The sequence below is a fragment of the Ictalurus furcatus genome, chromosome 8 (assembly GCF_023375685.1).
Source record: "Ictalurus furcatus strain D&B chromosome 8, Billie_1.0, whole genome shotgun sequence".
Taxonomy (NCBI): domain Eukaryota; kingdom Metazoa; phylum Chordata; class Actinopteri; order Siluriformes; family Ictaluridae; genus Ictalurus; species Ictalurus furcatus.
Window position 1 is genome coordinate 28,081,833 of NC_071262.1, and position 17,435 is coordinate 28,099,267.

The 17,435-nt window shown below is 36.8% G+C and overlaps 1 protein-coding gene across 1 annotated transcript; it reads right to left on the minus strand.

Moving 5' to 3' along the window:
- Positions 1–8,861: 8,861 nt before the first annotated feature.
- LOC128611838 (uncharacterized) lies at positions 8,862–10,709 on the minus strand. Its single transcript, XM_053631652.1, has 6 exons — positions 10,577–10,709; positions 10,022–10,402; positions 9,726–9,842; positions 9,502–9,582; positions 9,358–9,395; positions 8,862–9,106 (listed from the first exon to the last, which is right to left on the minus strand). Exons 1-6 carry the CDS (start codon positions 10,617–10,619, stop codon positions 8,960–8,962), a joined length of 807 nt encoding a protein of 268 aa, XP_053487627.1. The 5' UTR covers positions 10,620–10,709; the 3' UTR covers positions 8,862–8,959.
- Between the last annotated feature and the right edge of the window lie 6,726 nt (positions 10,710–17,435).

Below are 17,435 nucleotides of genomic sequence, written 5' to 3' on the forward strand. Positions count from 1 at the left end.
CGAGGCAAGAATCGAACCCCCAGCCCTGACAGTGTAAAGCGAACGTGCGAACCACTAAGCCACCATGCGCCCTATTGTTAGCTTAATGTAAAAAAATGCATCTATCATTTAATAATCTTTTTATCTCGTAATGAAAAAGATGGAATAAATTGGCATATAGTCAAGATATTTTCACTGTTTTTACTGTTTTTGCAGTGTAATAGTACCATGTGTTATGAATTATTTCCATTACATCTTACAGTTTTATTTACATCGGAGTACACACACTCATCTGCTGAGCCAGTTTTCCTTTTTTCAGCTTTGGCTTTCCTCTTGGTAAACTGCACAGCTGCGTAATTCAGTGGTTCCACTTCAGATTCCTGAATAATAATAATAATAATAATAATAATAATAATAATAATAATAATAATGTAATTAATTAAATAAATAAATAATACACATTAACTACACAGAACAAGAGCAGCATCAAAATAAAAAGCTTGGAACTGTTGTGCAAATCTCATCAAATTCATTGTATAAATTATATCCAGAAAATTTAACAAGTAGCATATGAATGCAGCATTTCACATTTCACATATATATGAAGCAAAATTAGTAGTCAGACTCATCTACAGAAACAAACACAATTACCCATACAGTATATAATAATATAGAATGTTCCTGCACACGTACCTGCCTCGTTCCTGGAGAGTTTTCTATAGTCGTATTTACTATGAATACAGAAAAACACCTATGAGTTCAGTCTTTTTGATAGACACAATGGCAAATGACTTTATTCAATTTAATTAACCTGATCACAAAATCACTTACTTTTATCACATTTTCTTCTCCTCAGTATGAAATAAATGAGGCAGAAAATCAGAAGTGCGCACAAACCCAAAGCCGTTCCCAAACCGAGCACTGTCGAATGTAGAGATCTGATCATTTCTGATACTGTTATTTCACTACATTACATTTACATTAGTGCAAATTATTTTCAAGGTGAATTATGCTTTATGAATTAATTATGAATTACATCTTACCTGTTTTCTCATGTGTGTTCATGTTAGTGCTGTTTCCATGCAGTGTTGGTTCACACACCACTGAATTTTCACACAGAGCTGGTGTAGATGTTTCTGATGCAATAGTAACATGATCACCTATAAACATTTATCATAATTCACTAAAAGTCTGTAACGCAGTGTTATTGAAGAAAACACAATTAGCATTTCACTACTTCATTATTTGTATATTTGTCCTCCAGGTTAAACATGCTAATGGTAATGCAGGAAAGAATAAAACTACATTAAACCTGTATCTTAATCAAATGTAGTGGAAATCCTACCTTTAATTTTTAAATAAGTTCCATCTGCAAACACAAGGTTGCGTCTCGTCAGTGCACAGTAATACATGGCTTCATCAGACTGAATGATGTTTAAAATGATCATATTGAAACAGTTTGAAGATCTTTTTATTTGAAAATGAGATTTTTGGGATTCATTGTAAAATGTTTCTCCACCACTTTTATATACTGTGACTATACTCTGAGGTTTTTTCCTGTTTGGTTGCTTAAACCAGGTAATTATCCCAACTTCTTTTTCAGAAATACAACACTGCAGAGTAGCCGAGTCTCCGATATTCACACTGAGCTCTTTATCAGGCTGATAAACTGGTGACTTTGTGAGGGATTGTGCAGTAACACAGCGTCTATCAGGTTGGACTGTATCTAGAAAAGTAAATGCATTAATTAAGTAAATAATTTATTTTTGATATTATTATATATAAGGGGTTATTAAAGATAACCTTAAAGGAATAACGTTGGAGATTCTTCTACATACAACTCCATACAAAATGCTTTAAAGTAAGTCTCCATACCTTTTTAAAAAATTATATCAAACTAGATGGGAATAATTTGCTCATATTACTTACACATGGTGCTGAAGATCAAAATTAAAATCCAGAAACCAGTCATTTTTCATTTCTCAGAAATTCTACAGTGTTTGTATCTCATTTATCAACAGAATTTGAATGCGCTTGAAGCTTGGTTTGAATTTGTATTTATACTATAGGCGGTCTGTACTGACCACGCCCCAGAATATGACGTGATTGGTTGTAATTTAAAAAAAGTCATGATAAGCAAGCACACAGTATTCTGATCTGCCTACATCTACACCACATATTTCCGTATTTGTGTTTTGGTGTTGCACAGAGATATTGTGACAAAGGTGTTATGACAGAATGGAAAATGTGGTTTACTTGTACATTTATGTGTGCCTACACAAACATCTCATTCTTAATTTTAATTTCCATCTGGAGTCAAAATCTTGCCTATGTAATGATGCTCATTTGGGCAAGCTTAATGCATTTGACTTTTATTATTGAAGAACCCGACAGCAGTGTTGAAATTACAGTGGGGACAGATGGAGCTTAGCTCCCCAAAAGATACATGAATTCCTTTTTGTCACGTAATCCACATAATGGAGGTTAAGACAGATGCAACTGCCATTAAAGACTTTTATTTGAGAGAGACAAGAAGACAAATCCAAAACACGAGACAATAGTGAGGTCAAGAAACAGGCAAAGGGTCAGGCGATTGGCAAACAGGCATAACAAGGCAAGGCTAGAATCGAGAACGAAAAACGAGAACAAGATCAAGAACCATGAAACAAAACGAGGAACAGGGTATAATCGCTTGGTAGAGTGATAACACTAATACTTCGCAAAGACATTGTTATAAAACAGTCTCTTTATATTATGGAGTGAGTGTGTGAAATTGGATGCAGGTGTGCATAATTAGAATGAATGAGTGTTCTGGGAATTGCAGACCATGGTAGTCATGTTTGTAGGCCGCAGTGCAGGATGGGAAATCCTCCCCCAGCAGTCCTGGCCCTCTAGGCAAAATGTCTTCACATAACCCGGGAGACTGAGCAGTATCCTCAGCTGAGCAGGAAGGCAGAGCGACGTCCTCAGCAGAGCAGAAAAGCGAAGCATTGTCCTCCTTCAACTCTGAAGGCTGAACTTGGTTGGCTGTTTCAACAGAATTGGGTGTTAGCAGAAATTGATTATTCGTGTCAGCAGACTCGGACTTAGTCAGAACTTGGTTGTCCGTGTCAGCAGACTCGGGCGTGAGCAGTACTTGGCTGTCCATGTCAGCAGACCTTGGCATGAGCATTACTTGGTTGGTCGTGACGTCGACTTCAGGTGTGAGCAGAACCTGGTGGTCGTGACATCGGTTTCAGGCATAAGGAGAACTTGGTTGGTCGTATCAACAGACTCTGGTGTGAGCATAACTTGGTTGGTCCTGATGTCGACTTCAGGCGTGAACAGAACCTGGTTGAATGTGAAGTCGGTTTCAGATATGAGGAGAACTTGGTTGGTAATGTCAACAGACTCTGGTGTGAGCATAACTTGGTTGTTCATGACGTTGGTTTCAGGCATAAGGAGAACGTGGTTGGTCATATCAGCAGACTCGGGTGTGATCAGAACTTGGTTGTTCGTGACGTCGGCTTCAGGCGTGATCAGGAAGTGGTTGTTCATGACGTCAGCTTCAGGAGTGAGCAGGACCTGGTTGGTCATGACGTCGGCTTCAGGTGTGAGCAGAACTTGGTTGGTATTGACGTTGACTTCAACCTGGGACAGGAACTTGGGGTGAGCTGAACTTGGGTTGGCCATCTCTTCAACCTGGGACAGGAACTTGGCATGAGCAGAGCTTGGGTTGGCTGTCTCTTCGACCTGTGACAGGAACTTGGTGTGAACAGTGCTTGTTTTGGCCGTCTCTTCAACCTTGAACAGGAAATTGGCTTGAAAGGTCACCTCTTCGAGCTCGGACAGGAACTTGGCTTGAGAGGCCATCTTGTCGAACTTGGACAGGAACTTGGCTTGTGAGTCCGTCTCTTCGACATTGGACAAGAATTTGGCTTGAGAGGTCGTCTCTTCAAGCTCTGAATGGAACTTGGCTTTGGCGGCTGTCTCTTCGATCTCGGACAGGACCTTGGTTTGCGAGGTCATCTCTTTGACCTCGGACAGGAACTTGGCTTGAGAGGTCGTCTCTTCGACCTCAGACAAGAACATGGCTTGAGAGGTCGTCTCTTTGACCTCTGACAGGAACTTGGCTTGAGAGGTCATCTCTTCGACCTCAGACAGGAACATGGCTTGGGAGGTTACCTCGTTGACCTCGGACAGGAACTTGACTTTATGCTGGAGCTCTGGAGATTAGACAACCTTGTGGGTCTCAGGCTGGAACTCTGGGGATGAGACCACCTTGTGGGTCTCCTGCTGGAGCTCTGGGGATGATAATGCCTCATTGGTCTCATATTGAAGCTCTGCAGGTGAGACCACCTCATAGGTCTCAGGTTGTAGTTCTGGGAATGAGACCACCCCATGGGTCTCATGCAGGAGCTCTAGGAATGAGACCGCCTCGTGGGTCTCATGCTGGAGATCTGGGGACTAGGTAAAGCTGGGATGGTTTTCTTGCTTTCCTTAGTGTGACGTCTCCATTGTCTTCCTGCTGCATCCATGGTGAAGGGAAGTATTCTGAAAAAACATGTCATGATGGGTAAAAGCAAAGAGCTCTACCAAGACCTTTGGAACCTTATTGATGCAAAACATATTGATGGAATTGGATACAGACCTATTTACAGACCTTACCTCCAGTAAGCACCATTGGGACCATTATCCACAAGTGGAAGCAACATCACTCTGTCATCAACCGGCCACGCACAGGAGCTCCTCACAAGATTTCTGACCAGGGAGTCAGAAGAATAGTCAGAAGAGTAGCCCAAGAGCCAAGGACCTCTTGGAAAGAGCTCCAGAAACACTTGGAGGCAGCAGGTAGCATCATCACAGAGAAAACAATAGACGATGCACTCCACTGCTTACGCTCACCCCACAAGACTCCATTACTAAAGAAAAGGCATGTCGAAGCTCGTTTAAAGTTTGCTACAACTCATTTGTATAAGCCTATGAAATACTGGGAGAGTGTAGTCTGGTCAGAGCAAAATTGAACTTTTTGGCTGTCATATACACACCATGTTTGGAGAAGAAATGGCACTGCACATCACCCTAAAAACACTACCAACAGTGAAGTTTGGAGGTGGAAGCATCATAGTGTGGGGCTGTTTTTCATTGCATGGTACTGGCAGACTTCATGTAATTGAAGGAACGATGAATGGAGCTCTTTACCTGGAGATTTTTGAGAAGAATCTTCTGCCATCCACCAGTATGATGAAGATGAGACATGGGTGGACCTTCCAGCAGGACAACGATCCAAAGCATACAGCAAAGAAAACTTTAAGTTGGTTTCAGAGAAAAAAAAATCAAGGCGTTAGAACGGCCCAGTCAGTCACATGACTTGAATCCAATTGAACAAGATTTGAAGACAATATGTTTAGAAGAATGGGAGAAAATCACACCTGAATATTACGACCCATTAATTTCTTCATACAGGAAGTGTCTTGTAGCTGTCATTACAAATAACGGCTTCTCGATACTTTTTTTTCCCACACCATTCCTCTTTATTACACATAACTTTATTTATGGACTTTAATGTTTGGATTTCTTGATATTTCCAGATTTCTTGAGTTAATTCCAAAAGTCTGTTGAAAATTTCATGTGAATAACCTCATTGGAAATATATTTACTGAAAATCTTTTTTTGAGGTATTCAATACTTATTTCCCCCACTGTACATCAAGATGTCATCAATGTAAAGCATGTGTGGAGCATGTCACAGAGCGCCATCTTGATGAATTACTAGAACAATCTGGTGCAATCATGAAACCATACAGCATCACCAAGTATTCATAGTTCCCATTGGCTGTAGAAAAGACTGTCTTCCACTCATGGCTGTACTTCTACACAGCAACAGTTTTTTGATGGAGAGATGGATTGACCTCTACCAACAGGTCAAGAGCGCAATCCCAGGGTCCTTAATGTGGGAGTTTGGTGACACCTTGCTTTCTAAAGACATCTGCCCAGATTATGGATCTCTGTGGTCACAGTCTCTATTCCCATTGCTTTATAGCTTTCAAGGGATTTGGACCCACATGTACACTGGAGACAACATGTCTGAGCAGCTCAGTGACCAGCTATCTCCACCCTCTTGACCAGACTACCTTGGGATGGCACAATGTCTGGTTTAGACATTGGCAAAAATTATAATGGGCAATGACTGGATAGGTTCAATCTGTATCATCAGAGACTGGGTTTAAAACAGTACGGATTTCTGAGCCCAGAGATCTACCATCCACAGCCTGGTTTCAGAGAGGAGGGGAACCGGGCCTGTACTATAAAGCTGCCCATGGCCCCAGAGTCAATCATGTAAGCAAAAATGAAATGAAATGAAACAATTTCATCCTAACTCAATCACAGTTTGATGTTAAATGAGTTAGCTATATCGTGTTTAGAGATGTTACTACCCAGTTGACTCAGAGGACCAGGTCTTTCCAGGCAGCTAGGAAGCTAGCACGTGTCCAGACACTCTTCAACAGACATAGACAAATTTCTGTATTTGTCTGGCATGTTCCTATGGTGACGGATGGGTTCAGTCCACTACCATGGACTCTGGGGTGGAGGAATTTCTTCAATTTTCAGTCGATGAAGTGAATGATTGTGACACACATACTCTTAGGAGATTATCACACAACAGTCATAAAGATTACATCAGATCAGGAGAAACAGGGATCCAAGGGAGATTTAAATCACTAAAACAAAGAAAAATATCCATAGTTTCATTGGTTCATCACTAAATGCCCTTATCGTGAATCTACTTCAAGCATTTCAAACCAAGAGCATGTAGAATAATACAATTTTCTATCCACCCTAACCACAGTCTCTTCTGCCTACTAGCATCCGGTAAGAGGTCCTGCAGCATTTGAGCCGCAAGCAAGTGACTCTTTAACAGCTTCTTTTTCCAGGATGTATAAGTCATAAATGCTCAGCTCTCTGGACTCAAAAGCAGATATAACACTTGACCACGTCATATAATGTCCTAACAGTTATTATTACAATTAATAGACAGACAGAGAGACAGATAGATAGATAGATAGATAGATAGATAGATAGATAGAGCACTTTATTGATCCCTGGGGAAATTGTTTTGTTGTAGCTGTACAATAAATAACAGAAATTACAAGGACACAGACTATGCACAGAGAACACAAATTATAGTACCCATACTTAGTCAACTAAATTAAGTAAGAATAAAATAAAATACTAAGTAGCAACAGGGGCGGCTTTGGATCAGGTGGTAGAACGGGTTGTCCACTAATCGTAGGGTTGGTGGTTCGATTCCCAGCCCGCATGACTCCACATACCGAAGTGTCCTTCGGCAAGACGTTGAACCCCAAGTTGCTCCTGATGGCAAGTTAGCGCCTTGCATGGCAGCTCTCCTATCATTGGTGTGTGAGTGTGTCTGTGAATGGGTGAATGAGATACAGTGTAAAGCACTTTGGATAAAAGCGCTATATAAGTGTGCCATTTAGTAACAAAAGTAAGTATTATTGCACTGATGCATTTTTATTTACTTATATTACTTATTTTTGAATAATTATTGCCCATCCATATGTTTGTTGTTCTGCACAAACCATAAGTAATGTATTTTGCTTTTGTTTTACTTCTTTATTGGAAAATCAACAATTTAAAAAAATCGAAATCTGACATTTTTTCATATAATGACTAGTTCCAGTGGTATCACAAACTAAGCATATTTTGTTCGCTATATAAACTTTATTTCATAGAGTTTCATTTATTTCATTGGTAGCATTTGCATATAATAATCTGAAAAAAAAACTGGGGCGGCTGTGGTTCAGGTGGTAGAGCGGGTTGTCCACTAATCATAGGGTTCGATTCCCGGTCCACATGACTCCACTTGCTGAAGTGTCCTTAGGCAAGAACCCCAAGTTTCTCCCGATGGCAAGTTAGTGCCTTGCATGGCAGCTCTGCTACCATCGGTGTGTGTGTGAATGGGTGAATGAGAACCAGTGTAAAGTGCTTTGTAGAGCTGCTAAGGTTAAAAATGCGCTATATAAATGCAAGAAAAAAAAAATCCACACTCAGTAAGTGAATGATGGTTTGAAGTTGTGTGCAGTGTGAGGTGAAAATCCTGGACTTCATAATAAATGATTATGGCTCCATGTCTGGAAGGATTTATCTTTGTGCTTGATGCTTCAATTTGGTTAATGTAAAATGTATTTGAAAAAGTTTTACTCGACAATTAATGGTGAAGAAATCTACTTCCAGGTTCTGAGCACCACGATCAGGAAAACAAAGGCAGCTAAAGTAAACTCACAAATTCTCTAAAAGACAAAAAATAATCACAAAAAACTGCATTGAAACAGATTGGAAGTCAGTTCTGCAACAGGGTCTGTATGAAGATCAATACATCAGTTACCTTTGTTGTATTTTTACTGCTGATTTAATCATCCTGACTGCATTCACTGGTGTCTAACTTATACTGGTAAACCTCCCACCATTCTCTGACCCACTAAAATAATCCATTTGTAAGTCATGATTTTCAGTGTCCTTTCGCTACTGCCAGAAAGATGAGCACAGAGATTAGTGAACAAAACAAGCTCATATAAATCATGACAAGATCATGTTTTTTGTTACTTTTTTTAATGGAATTGCTTCTTATATTTATTGTGAAAAAATTAATTACTGAAATCATAAACAAACAAAAAACATACAAGTTGGATTTTTTTACAAGTTCAGTGTTACTGAAGTTAATACATCCGTAGTTACTTCACACGTGTGCACAGAAATAAAACCTGTAGCATAGGAGTTTATCCACACTGCAAATAAAACAATATCTTAAAGACAGGCAACTTTAATATAATTATTATTATGAGATTAGTGTAAACAAATATAAAATTATTTCTAGGTTTTTCTGTTAAGTTTTGTGTTGTTGTTTTTTTTTTTTTCTTGGCGCATCATATATCATATCATGATAATGAAAAATATGAATTACATTTGCCTATCATGTGTTATGAATTATTTCTGTTATATCTTACAGTTTTTTTCACATCGGCGTACACACACTCATCTGCTGAGCCAGTTTTCTTTTTTTCAGCTTTGGCTTTCCTCTTGGTAAATTGCACAGCTGCGTAATTCAGTGTTTCAGCTTCAGATTCCTGAATAATAATAATAATAATAATAATAATAATAATAATAATAATAATAATCCAGATGAAAGTAATAACAATACAATATGGGTAAATGAACAATACACACTAACTACACAGAACAAGAGCAGCATCAAAATAAAAAGCTTGGGATTGTTCTGCAAATCTGAGTAAACTGACTGTTTATATTAAATCTAAAACATTATAATGAGTAACATATTAATGTAGCAATATTTTCCATACAGAAGTAACACACATACCTGCTTCATTCCTGGAGAATCTTCTATACAAGCTTTCACTATTAATACAGAAACACACCTATTAGTCTTTTTGGTCAAACTAAAGTTAACTGTACTTATAAAGTTTTTAATGATTGTGATGACAAAAGCACTTACTTTTATCACATTTTCTTCTCCTCAGTGTGAAATAAATGAGACAGAAAATCAGAAGTGCGCACAGACCCAAAGCCGTTCCCAAACCGAGCACTGTCGAATGTAGAGATCAAATCTTTTCCGGTTCTGTTATTGATAACATTACATTTACATTAGTGCAAATTATTTTCTAGGAACATTTTGCTTGATGAATTATGGATAATTAATATTGAATTCTGAATTATAAGACATATCACCTGTTTTCTTGTGTGTGTTCATGTTAGTGCTGTTTCCATGCAGTGTTGGTTCAAACAGCACTGAATTATCACACAGAGCTGGTGTAGATGTTTCTGATGCAACAGTAACATGATCACCTATAAACATTTATCATAATTCACTAAAACTCTGTAACTCAGTGTTGTTGAAGAAAACACAGTTAGCATTTCACTACTTCATTATTATTTGTCTTCCAGGTTGAACATGTTAATGGTAATAAGGAAAAAAAATCACTACATTAAACCTGTAGCTTAATCAATTTTAGTGGAAATCCTACCTTTAATTTTTAAATAAGTTCCATCTCCAAACACAGTGTTGGATCTCGTCAGTGCACAGTAGTACATGGCTTCATCAGACTCAGCGATGTTTAAAATGATCAAACTCAAACAGTTTGAAGATCTTTCTATTTGAAAATGAGACTTTTGGAATTGATTGTAAAATATTTCTCCACCATTTTTATATAACTGGACTATAGTCTGAGGTTTTTTTCTGTTTAGTTGCTTAAACCAGGTAATTATCCTGACTTCTTTTTCTAAAATACAACACTGTAGAGTAGCCGAGTCTCCGATATTCACACTGAGCTCTTTATCAGGCTGATAAACTTGTGACTCTGTGAGGGATTGTGCAGTAACCCAGCGTCTACCAGGTTGGACTGTATCTAGAAAAGTAAATGCATTAATAAGGTAATGAATTCAGGTCAGATATTATTATACATAACGTGTAATTAAAGATCATCTTAAAGGAATAATAGAAACTTGCAAAAAGTGTCTTTAGAGTAATAATACTAGACATACATCAGACTAGATGGGAATAATTTGCTCATATTACTTACACATTGTGCTGAAGATCAAAATTAAAATCCAGAAACCAGTCATTTTTCATTTCTCAGAAATTCTACAGTGTTTGTATCTCATTTATCAGCAGAATATGAATGCACTTGAAGCTTGGGTTGAATTTATATTTATACTATAGGGGGTCTGTACTGACCACGCCCCAGAATATGATGTGATTGGTTGTATTAAAAAAAAAAAAAGTCATGATAAGCAAGCAAATGGTATTCTGATCTGCCTACATCTACACCACATATTATTTTCCATATTAGTGTTTTGATGTTGCACAGATATACAGTATCATGAGAAAGGTGTTAAGACAGAATGGAAAATGTGGTTTAATTTTACACTCGCGTGTGCCCACACTAATATCTTATTGTTCTTTAATTTAATTGCTCTCTTGATTCAACATGTTTGTTCAAAACGCCAAATAAGTTGCTTGGTTTAGTGAGTCTGCCAAATGATGTAAATATATAAATGAACCAGTTACACACAGACTTGGCCCTATACACACTATAGTCACCATCCTGGAACGTGCGAGTGTCAGTGTTGTGTTCTGCTTAGACATGAACATGGACAAATTGGCTTTTATGAGTGATGTACAGTATCAGGAATATTAATTTGTTATTAATGCATGTTGGAAAATGACCATGAAGTCCATTATAAACTGCTGAACTGTGAATTGTATTGAATATAACTGAACTTCTTCATATATATTTGTATATAATGATCAACAAGTAGCCGGTAAAGCCAAGGCCTGCTCTGTGACCTGAAACAGATCAGTTTTACTAACAGAGCTTTAAGGGTGAGGATTTACTGCCACCTAGTGGGAGATAGTGTTATTAGTTCTTAATCCTAAAATGTTCAAATCTACACACTAATACTGATTGGTAGATAGTGTTTGTAGTGAAGTTGGAGAAAAACATACACAGTGTGTGATGATGACCGTGTGAGAAAGAGACTGAGAGTGGGAATGTGAGAGTTTGAGATCGGAGAGGAGCGCGATGAGGAGTGAAAGTCCGTCGCTGTCCGTGGTGTTGAAACTCTTGTGACGAAACACTGCACCTCGGTTACCATAGCAACATGAATAAAGTGTTAATGCACCTCAATAACCATGAGAAATATTTGTACATATATTATTATTATAGCAGATAATGAAATCCCAGATGTACTGACTTGTCGCTGTGAGAAACCAGCTTTTCTTTTCACGTTTCTTAATTTTCATTAGTGTTTAAAGAGGGAACCTCTACAGTTAAGGAACAAGTTTAATGTTGTTCAGGGGAGGGTGAAAAGGTGGCACACAGGAAGTGATGTAATAACTGTAAAGCTGAGTCTACATGGTTATAGGAGAGGCTCCTCCAAAACTGTTTATCAGGTGATCCAGTTCTGTTTTTTATGTATGGTTGTAGTTTTATATTACAGACGACATCTTACAGAATGATCATTAATAAAAGATACTAATAAAATTAATTAAAATATGGATTTTATAATGACTAGAGCAGTGACGTAAACCAACGTAGTGATGAAGATCAGGGCAGTGACCGGACTGTAAAGGGTATGACAGATGTATGTTTATAACAAAATGATACCAGATAATGAATTCGTAGAGTAAACTGCGTATAATATGAAAAATAAATAATATAATTAACACCACTTAATGCACAGTGATTACTTGGAGAAACGATCTTAGACGTTATATCTGACCCTGAGCCTAGAAAATCTAACAGTAAATTTTATGTTAATAGTTTCTAACTTGTTTAAATCAATAGATATGACATTTTGAAAGAAATTCTGTGTGTGTGAAAGACAGCATGAGAGACTGGAGATGCTGAACACACTTCACAGTCGGTCAGAGCTGTTGCTGAGTGTCAGTTGTGGTCAGACTTTACTCATGAGCTACAGTTAGTCTTCCTGTATAAGCGCAGCAATGTGCCAACAGACACTTGTGCAAAACGCTGTGACTGCAACGAACAGGATGTAATAATACACATCAAAGTGAGCATGAGTGTCTTTCGTTAAATAGATCAAGTGATTCTCACACGACTGTCTGGTTGATGCTGAAGTCTCCAGTGTTAGTGCTCTCAGAGCCGAGATCTACTGTTAAACAATCTGGATTTTCTGTTCAATGATCAAGAGATTCAAGATTCAAGAGATTCAAGATTATTTGTTACATACACAATTATATACAGTATATAACTTTCAGTGGAATGAAAACGATCAACATCTTCCATGAAACTCAGAGAGTTCAGGTTAAACATATGACTTTTTTTTTTTTTTATAAAGAAGTGTTTGGGATAGGTGTACTGTAGAACACCGAGCAATGACTTGTTAAATATACAACATCGGCGAAATGATATACACTCAGATGTATTTCACATATTTTACATGTTTATTTATACATTAGATTATATTCTAGAAGGAGAAGAAGAAGAAGAAGAAGAAGAAGAAGAAGAAGAAGAAGAAGAAGAAAAAGAGAACATTGACCAGGCCCTGCCCAATATATATATATATATATATATATATATATATATATATATATATATATATATATATATATGTACAGTATCTCACAAAAGTCAGTAAGCCCCTCACATATCTTTTCATGTGACAACACTGAAGAAAGGACACTTTGCTAATTAATTATTAATTAATTTTATTAATAAAGAAAATGTAGTTTACTTATTGTCTAACTAAAGTGTAATGCTTGTAAATATTTAAACATTGCTATGATCACAATGTGTATAGTTATTTTACATATAGAAATAAGTTTATTAATGTATTTTAAAATAAAATATATTTTCATTGCATTATTATTATTTTTGTGCTACAGAAGAATCTGTGGATCCTGTAGTGATCTGCCTCGCTGTAGCATTAGGAGTGTGTGTGGTTGTGATCTTTGCTCATGTCGTAAGCTCTAAAGGGAGAAACTGTGAACGTTGTCATGGTGAGTCTTTATTAAGGTTGTGTATCTGAATAGTATATCTTATACTGTACGTACACTTATATAATATGTATAAAATCCTCATGGAATCATATATTTTTCCTCTACAGTGAGATCTCATCACGGTTCTGTAGTAGAGAAAACACTCAATCAGGTAAATGACTTTAAAATGTAATAAAAACATTATTATTAGACTCAGTGCTATCAGGGATCACAATGACAAATATTACACTAATAGTGATTTAATTCTGATAGCGGTCATTTACAGTGAACGCTTTATGTTATTTCCCACAGGGCCGTTCTGCTCTCGAGGTCAATTTCTCTGCTTTACATTTCAAAGAGAGGAAAATCAAACCCAATGATAGAGTGTACACTGAAGTGGTTTACTCCTCTTTTACTTAGAATATATTTCAGTAATGCTTTATATTACACATGATATTACTGCACATGTCTCTTACTGTTTCATGAATGCATTGATCAATAGTAAATCTACAGCAAGCCTTACATGTATTACTGTCTTTTGTTGTTGTTGTAAATGTAAGAATCTGTGGTTTGAAGTAAAAGTAAAGATCAGATGAAAGCTCATACCGTCTGAAATCATTTTAAACTGTTAGTGTTGTTACAGTTCCATGCCAACTGAAGAGAAACATAAGGTGCACTCTACATAATTTCTGTAATTTCTACAATAAAATACTGTGTTTAATCAAGTGTGGTCATTTTACTGTGTTTTATGTTTTCAACCTGGAGAAATACTGTCAATATCAAGTATAAATACTGTATAACTACTGTAACATTCCTGTGATTATATTGTAATAATGAAGTAAATCATAAGTGAATACATTAACATTAACTTCAGTATAAAACTATGACCCAAAAGCATTTACCTGAAGAAGCAAAAGCCCTTACGTTAAGGGCTATGTTACGTTATTTTCTAACATAAGAATATGTTAGAAAATAATTGTTTAGGCAACAGCATTAAGATAATTAAAAGGTAAGATAATTATATATATATATATATATATATATATATATATATATATATATATATATATATATATATATATATATATATACATATATATATATATTCCATTAGGAACGATCTTTTACAATATATATATATCTTTTTTACTATATATATATATATTCTTTTTTTTTTTTTTTTTTTTTAAAAGGTCATTCAATTCATGTAAGTACTTATTTTAAAGAACAAATAAAAGAAAATTCATACTTTTTTGTGACATTTCTTGGTGTATTTTTAAGTGATGTGATCAATACAATGAACTCGCTTTGTTACTTCACTCGAATTTCATCACCATGGACAGCAACAAAATCCTGAACAGAAGCTGATATAGAGGCATGTAGTCAAAAGGCTGTGTCTCAAACCAGATAAATACTAGTGTACTAAGTAGTGCAGTTAAACAGAAAGAAAAAAACTACACCCCCTAGACATTAGACTATAGTAGACATTTTAACTTTCTATTTAGCATGCAGGTTTGTAGTTTATAACTTATGCTAAGAAATTATATACAATATCAAATAAAATAATGTTTGTGTATGAGAGAGTGTGTGTGTGTGTGTGTGTGTGTGTGTGTGTGTGTGTGTGTGTGTGTGTGTGTGTGTGTGGCCACCTGACCATCACACCCATACGCGGTGTTGTCTGAATTGTTACCATGAAGATGTAAGCAGAAAACTGTGTAGAATATCTATGTATGCTGTAGCATTACAATTTCCCTTCAGAACTGAGGACCAGATGATCGAAAACCAGGAACAACAGCAGATCAACAGCTCAGAACTCACAAAGATCACATGAGTACTTTGTCCATGTGCTTTATATACAATAGGAGGTTTCAGTGACAACTAAAGAAGAGCATCTAATATGGGGGAGGTTGTCCCCTGGAGGCCCTCTACTCTGTGAGTAAAAAAAAAAATATATTAATAAAATAAATAAAGATAAAAGAGGTCTCTGGCTGCAAAAAGTAACAACTAACAAGGCACAAAACAGATCCTGCGTCAGTAGATGGAGCCAGTGCGGTGTGACAGGTCACACAGAGTAAAACTCTGAAGAGTTAAAGTGAATTAGAGATGAAGACGAAGAATGCACTTACAGAAAACTCACACAAAACCATTACCTCATATCAGAAGACAGCAGAAGAAAAAAAGAAACACTGAGGCTGTATTTTACCCACATAGACCTCATGATGATGGAGATAAATTAGGGGATTATTTAGGGTCACTCTGGTCTGCGGTTACAGGGCGGTGCTGAGGCTTTAAGTTAAGTGGCTTTTATTTCAGTAAGATGAAGTGTCATGCCTTCAGGACTACAGAACAAGACAATACATGTGTTCTGTACATATAGATAACAATGTGAAAACAAGTTCAAGACAAGAAGAAATACAGCTCAGTACAGAACACAGTGATGAAGCAGAGTCACTGTTACCACCCTGAAGTTGATTATTGTCCTATAACAGCAAGTCCCATAGTGTTTTATTCCTCTTTTTTACACCACAGCAAATTTCCAACATGAACAAACTTAACGATAGTCCAGTTCTCCATTAATACATTTTACAAAATATAAATAAAGAAGAGATGGAGGTCACAAACACAAATCTTCGTGAGAAATGGCACCTGAAGATGTTTGATGAGATCAGGACCAATGAAGAATGATCTTTGTGCCCTGCAGCGATTCGGCAGCTGACGAGAGAAAAAGTGAAAATCTTTTGATCTGGTGGATTATAAGAAGCTCCGCCCACAAGCCTCTAATCAGGAAGTTCACTGTTTATGCTGTTGAGCTGCTGCTGGATCTCGGCCTGATATGTGGAGGGGGTGAAGATTTTAGTGCATGTTTTTCACTTATACAAGAACAGGCATGTTGAGCATCAGCATTTAATATTAACACCACCTCTCGACACTGATTATGGCTGCTGGCCGGTGGGTGAATTGGCAGGTGACCAAATTGTGGAGGAAATCATTTTTTCATTTTAATATCAGTTCAAAAGTTTGTATTTCCCTTCATCATATGATATAAATATTCTCTAATAACTGAAACGCCAACATTTGCATTTATTCTATAATCTCTGAGTTACACTCTGAACCGTTTTTAGATGAGATCAGTTGTAATATTCGTTGCAGTTCTTTTCTTTTATCATTGTCTTTAAGTAAGATGAATCCAAATTTAATTTTGGAATTTATTTTACTTTGAAAAGTAATTGTATATCTTTATATACTTGTTAAAATAGAGATACCTTTCATATATTTTTTCAAATACCATGGGGCATGCAAACTTTTGCTTGCTTTTGGTTATATACACAAGTGGGCCATGTGACTTTTCACAGCTCTTCGTAACATAAGAAGCTCTGTAACTGTCACGGCTTCTCAGCAGATGCAGAATGCACACACAGGTCTGGTCTGGAAAGTTAAAGCTGAGATCTGGAACATTCAGTGTGGTTTTTACTCGCTGTACCTTCCTGTTTACCCGAGCAGAGAGATTTATACCCCAGAGCAGACCAATCAAAGTAGCAGGAATAAAGTAAACAAATGTTATTGTCTACACACACACACACACACACACACACACACACACACACACACACACACATAAAAGCTATATAATGTTGAAATATACAAGAGCCATGTACAAACTCCATTATCGTGAGCATCATCAGGATGATCTAAAGCTGAGTAACTGACTGTGTAAATAACATTATATCTGACGGGTTACACAATAAGCGAACACGCTGTTGTGTGTATAGACCAGATTAAAGTGCAAGGTGAAATCTGGGGCTTTAAATGAGAGGTGTTATAATATTACACATCTATATGAAGTCTAGAGATGTTTCAAATTGTGCATCGAGCCTGGAAAAGAAAAAAAACAGCAATAACGGTGTGGCCTGAGAAAAACAAATATAGCCACACATCCT

Bases quoted from the DNA above. Each gene is read 5' to 3' on its own strand.
- LOC128611838 (XM_053631652.1), bottom strand. From the start codon at position 10,619: ATGACTGGTTTCTGGATTTTAATTTTGATCTTCAGCACAATGT. The intron at 10,403-10,576 runs GTAAGTAATATG...TTACTTTTCTAG, and splicing joins TTTGATCTTCAGCACAATGT to ATACAGTCCAACCTGGTAGA. The intron at 9,107-9,357 runs GTATGTGTGTTA...ATTATTATTCAG, and splicing joins ATTCTCCAGGAATGAAGCAG to GAATCTGAAGCTGAAACACT.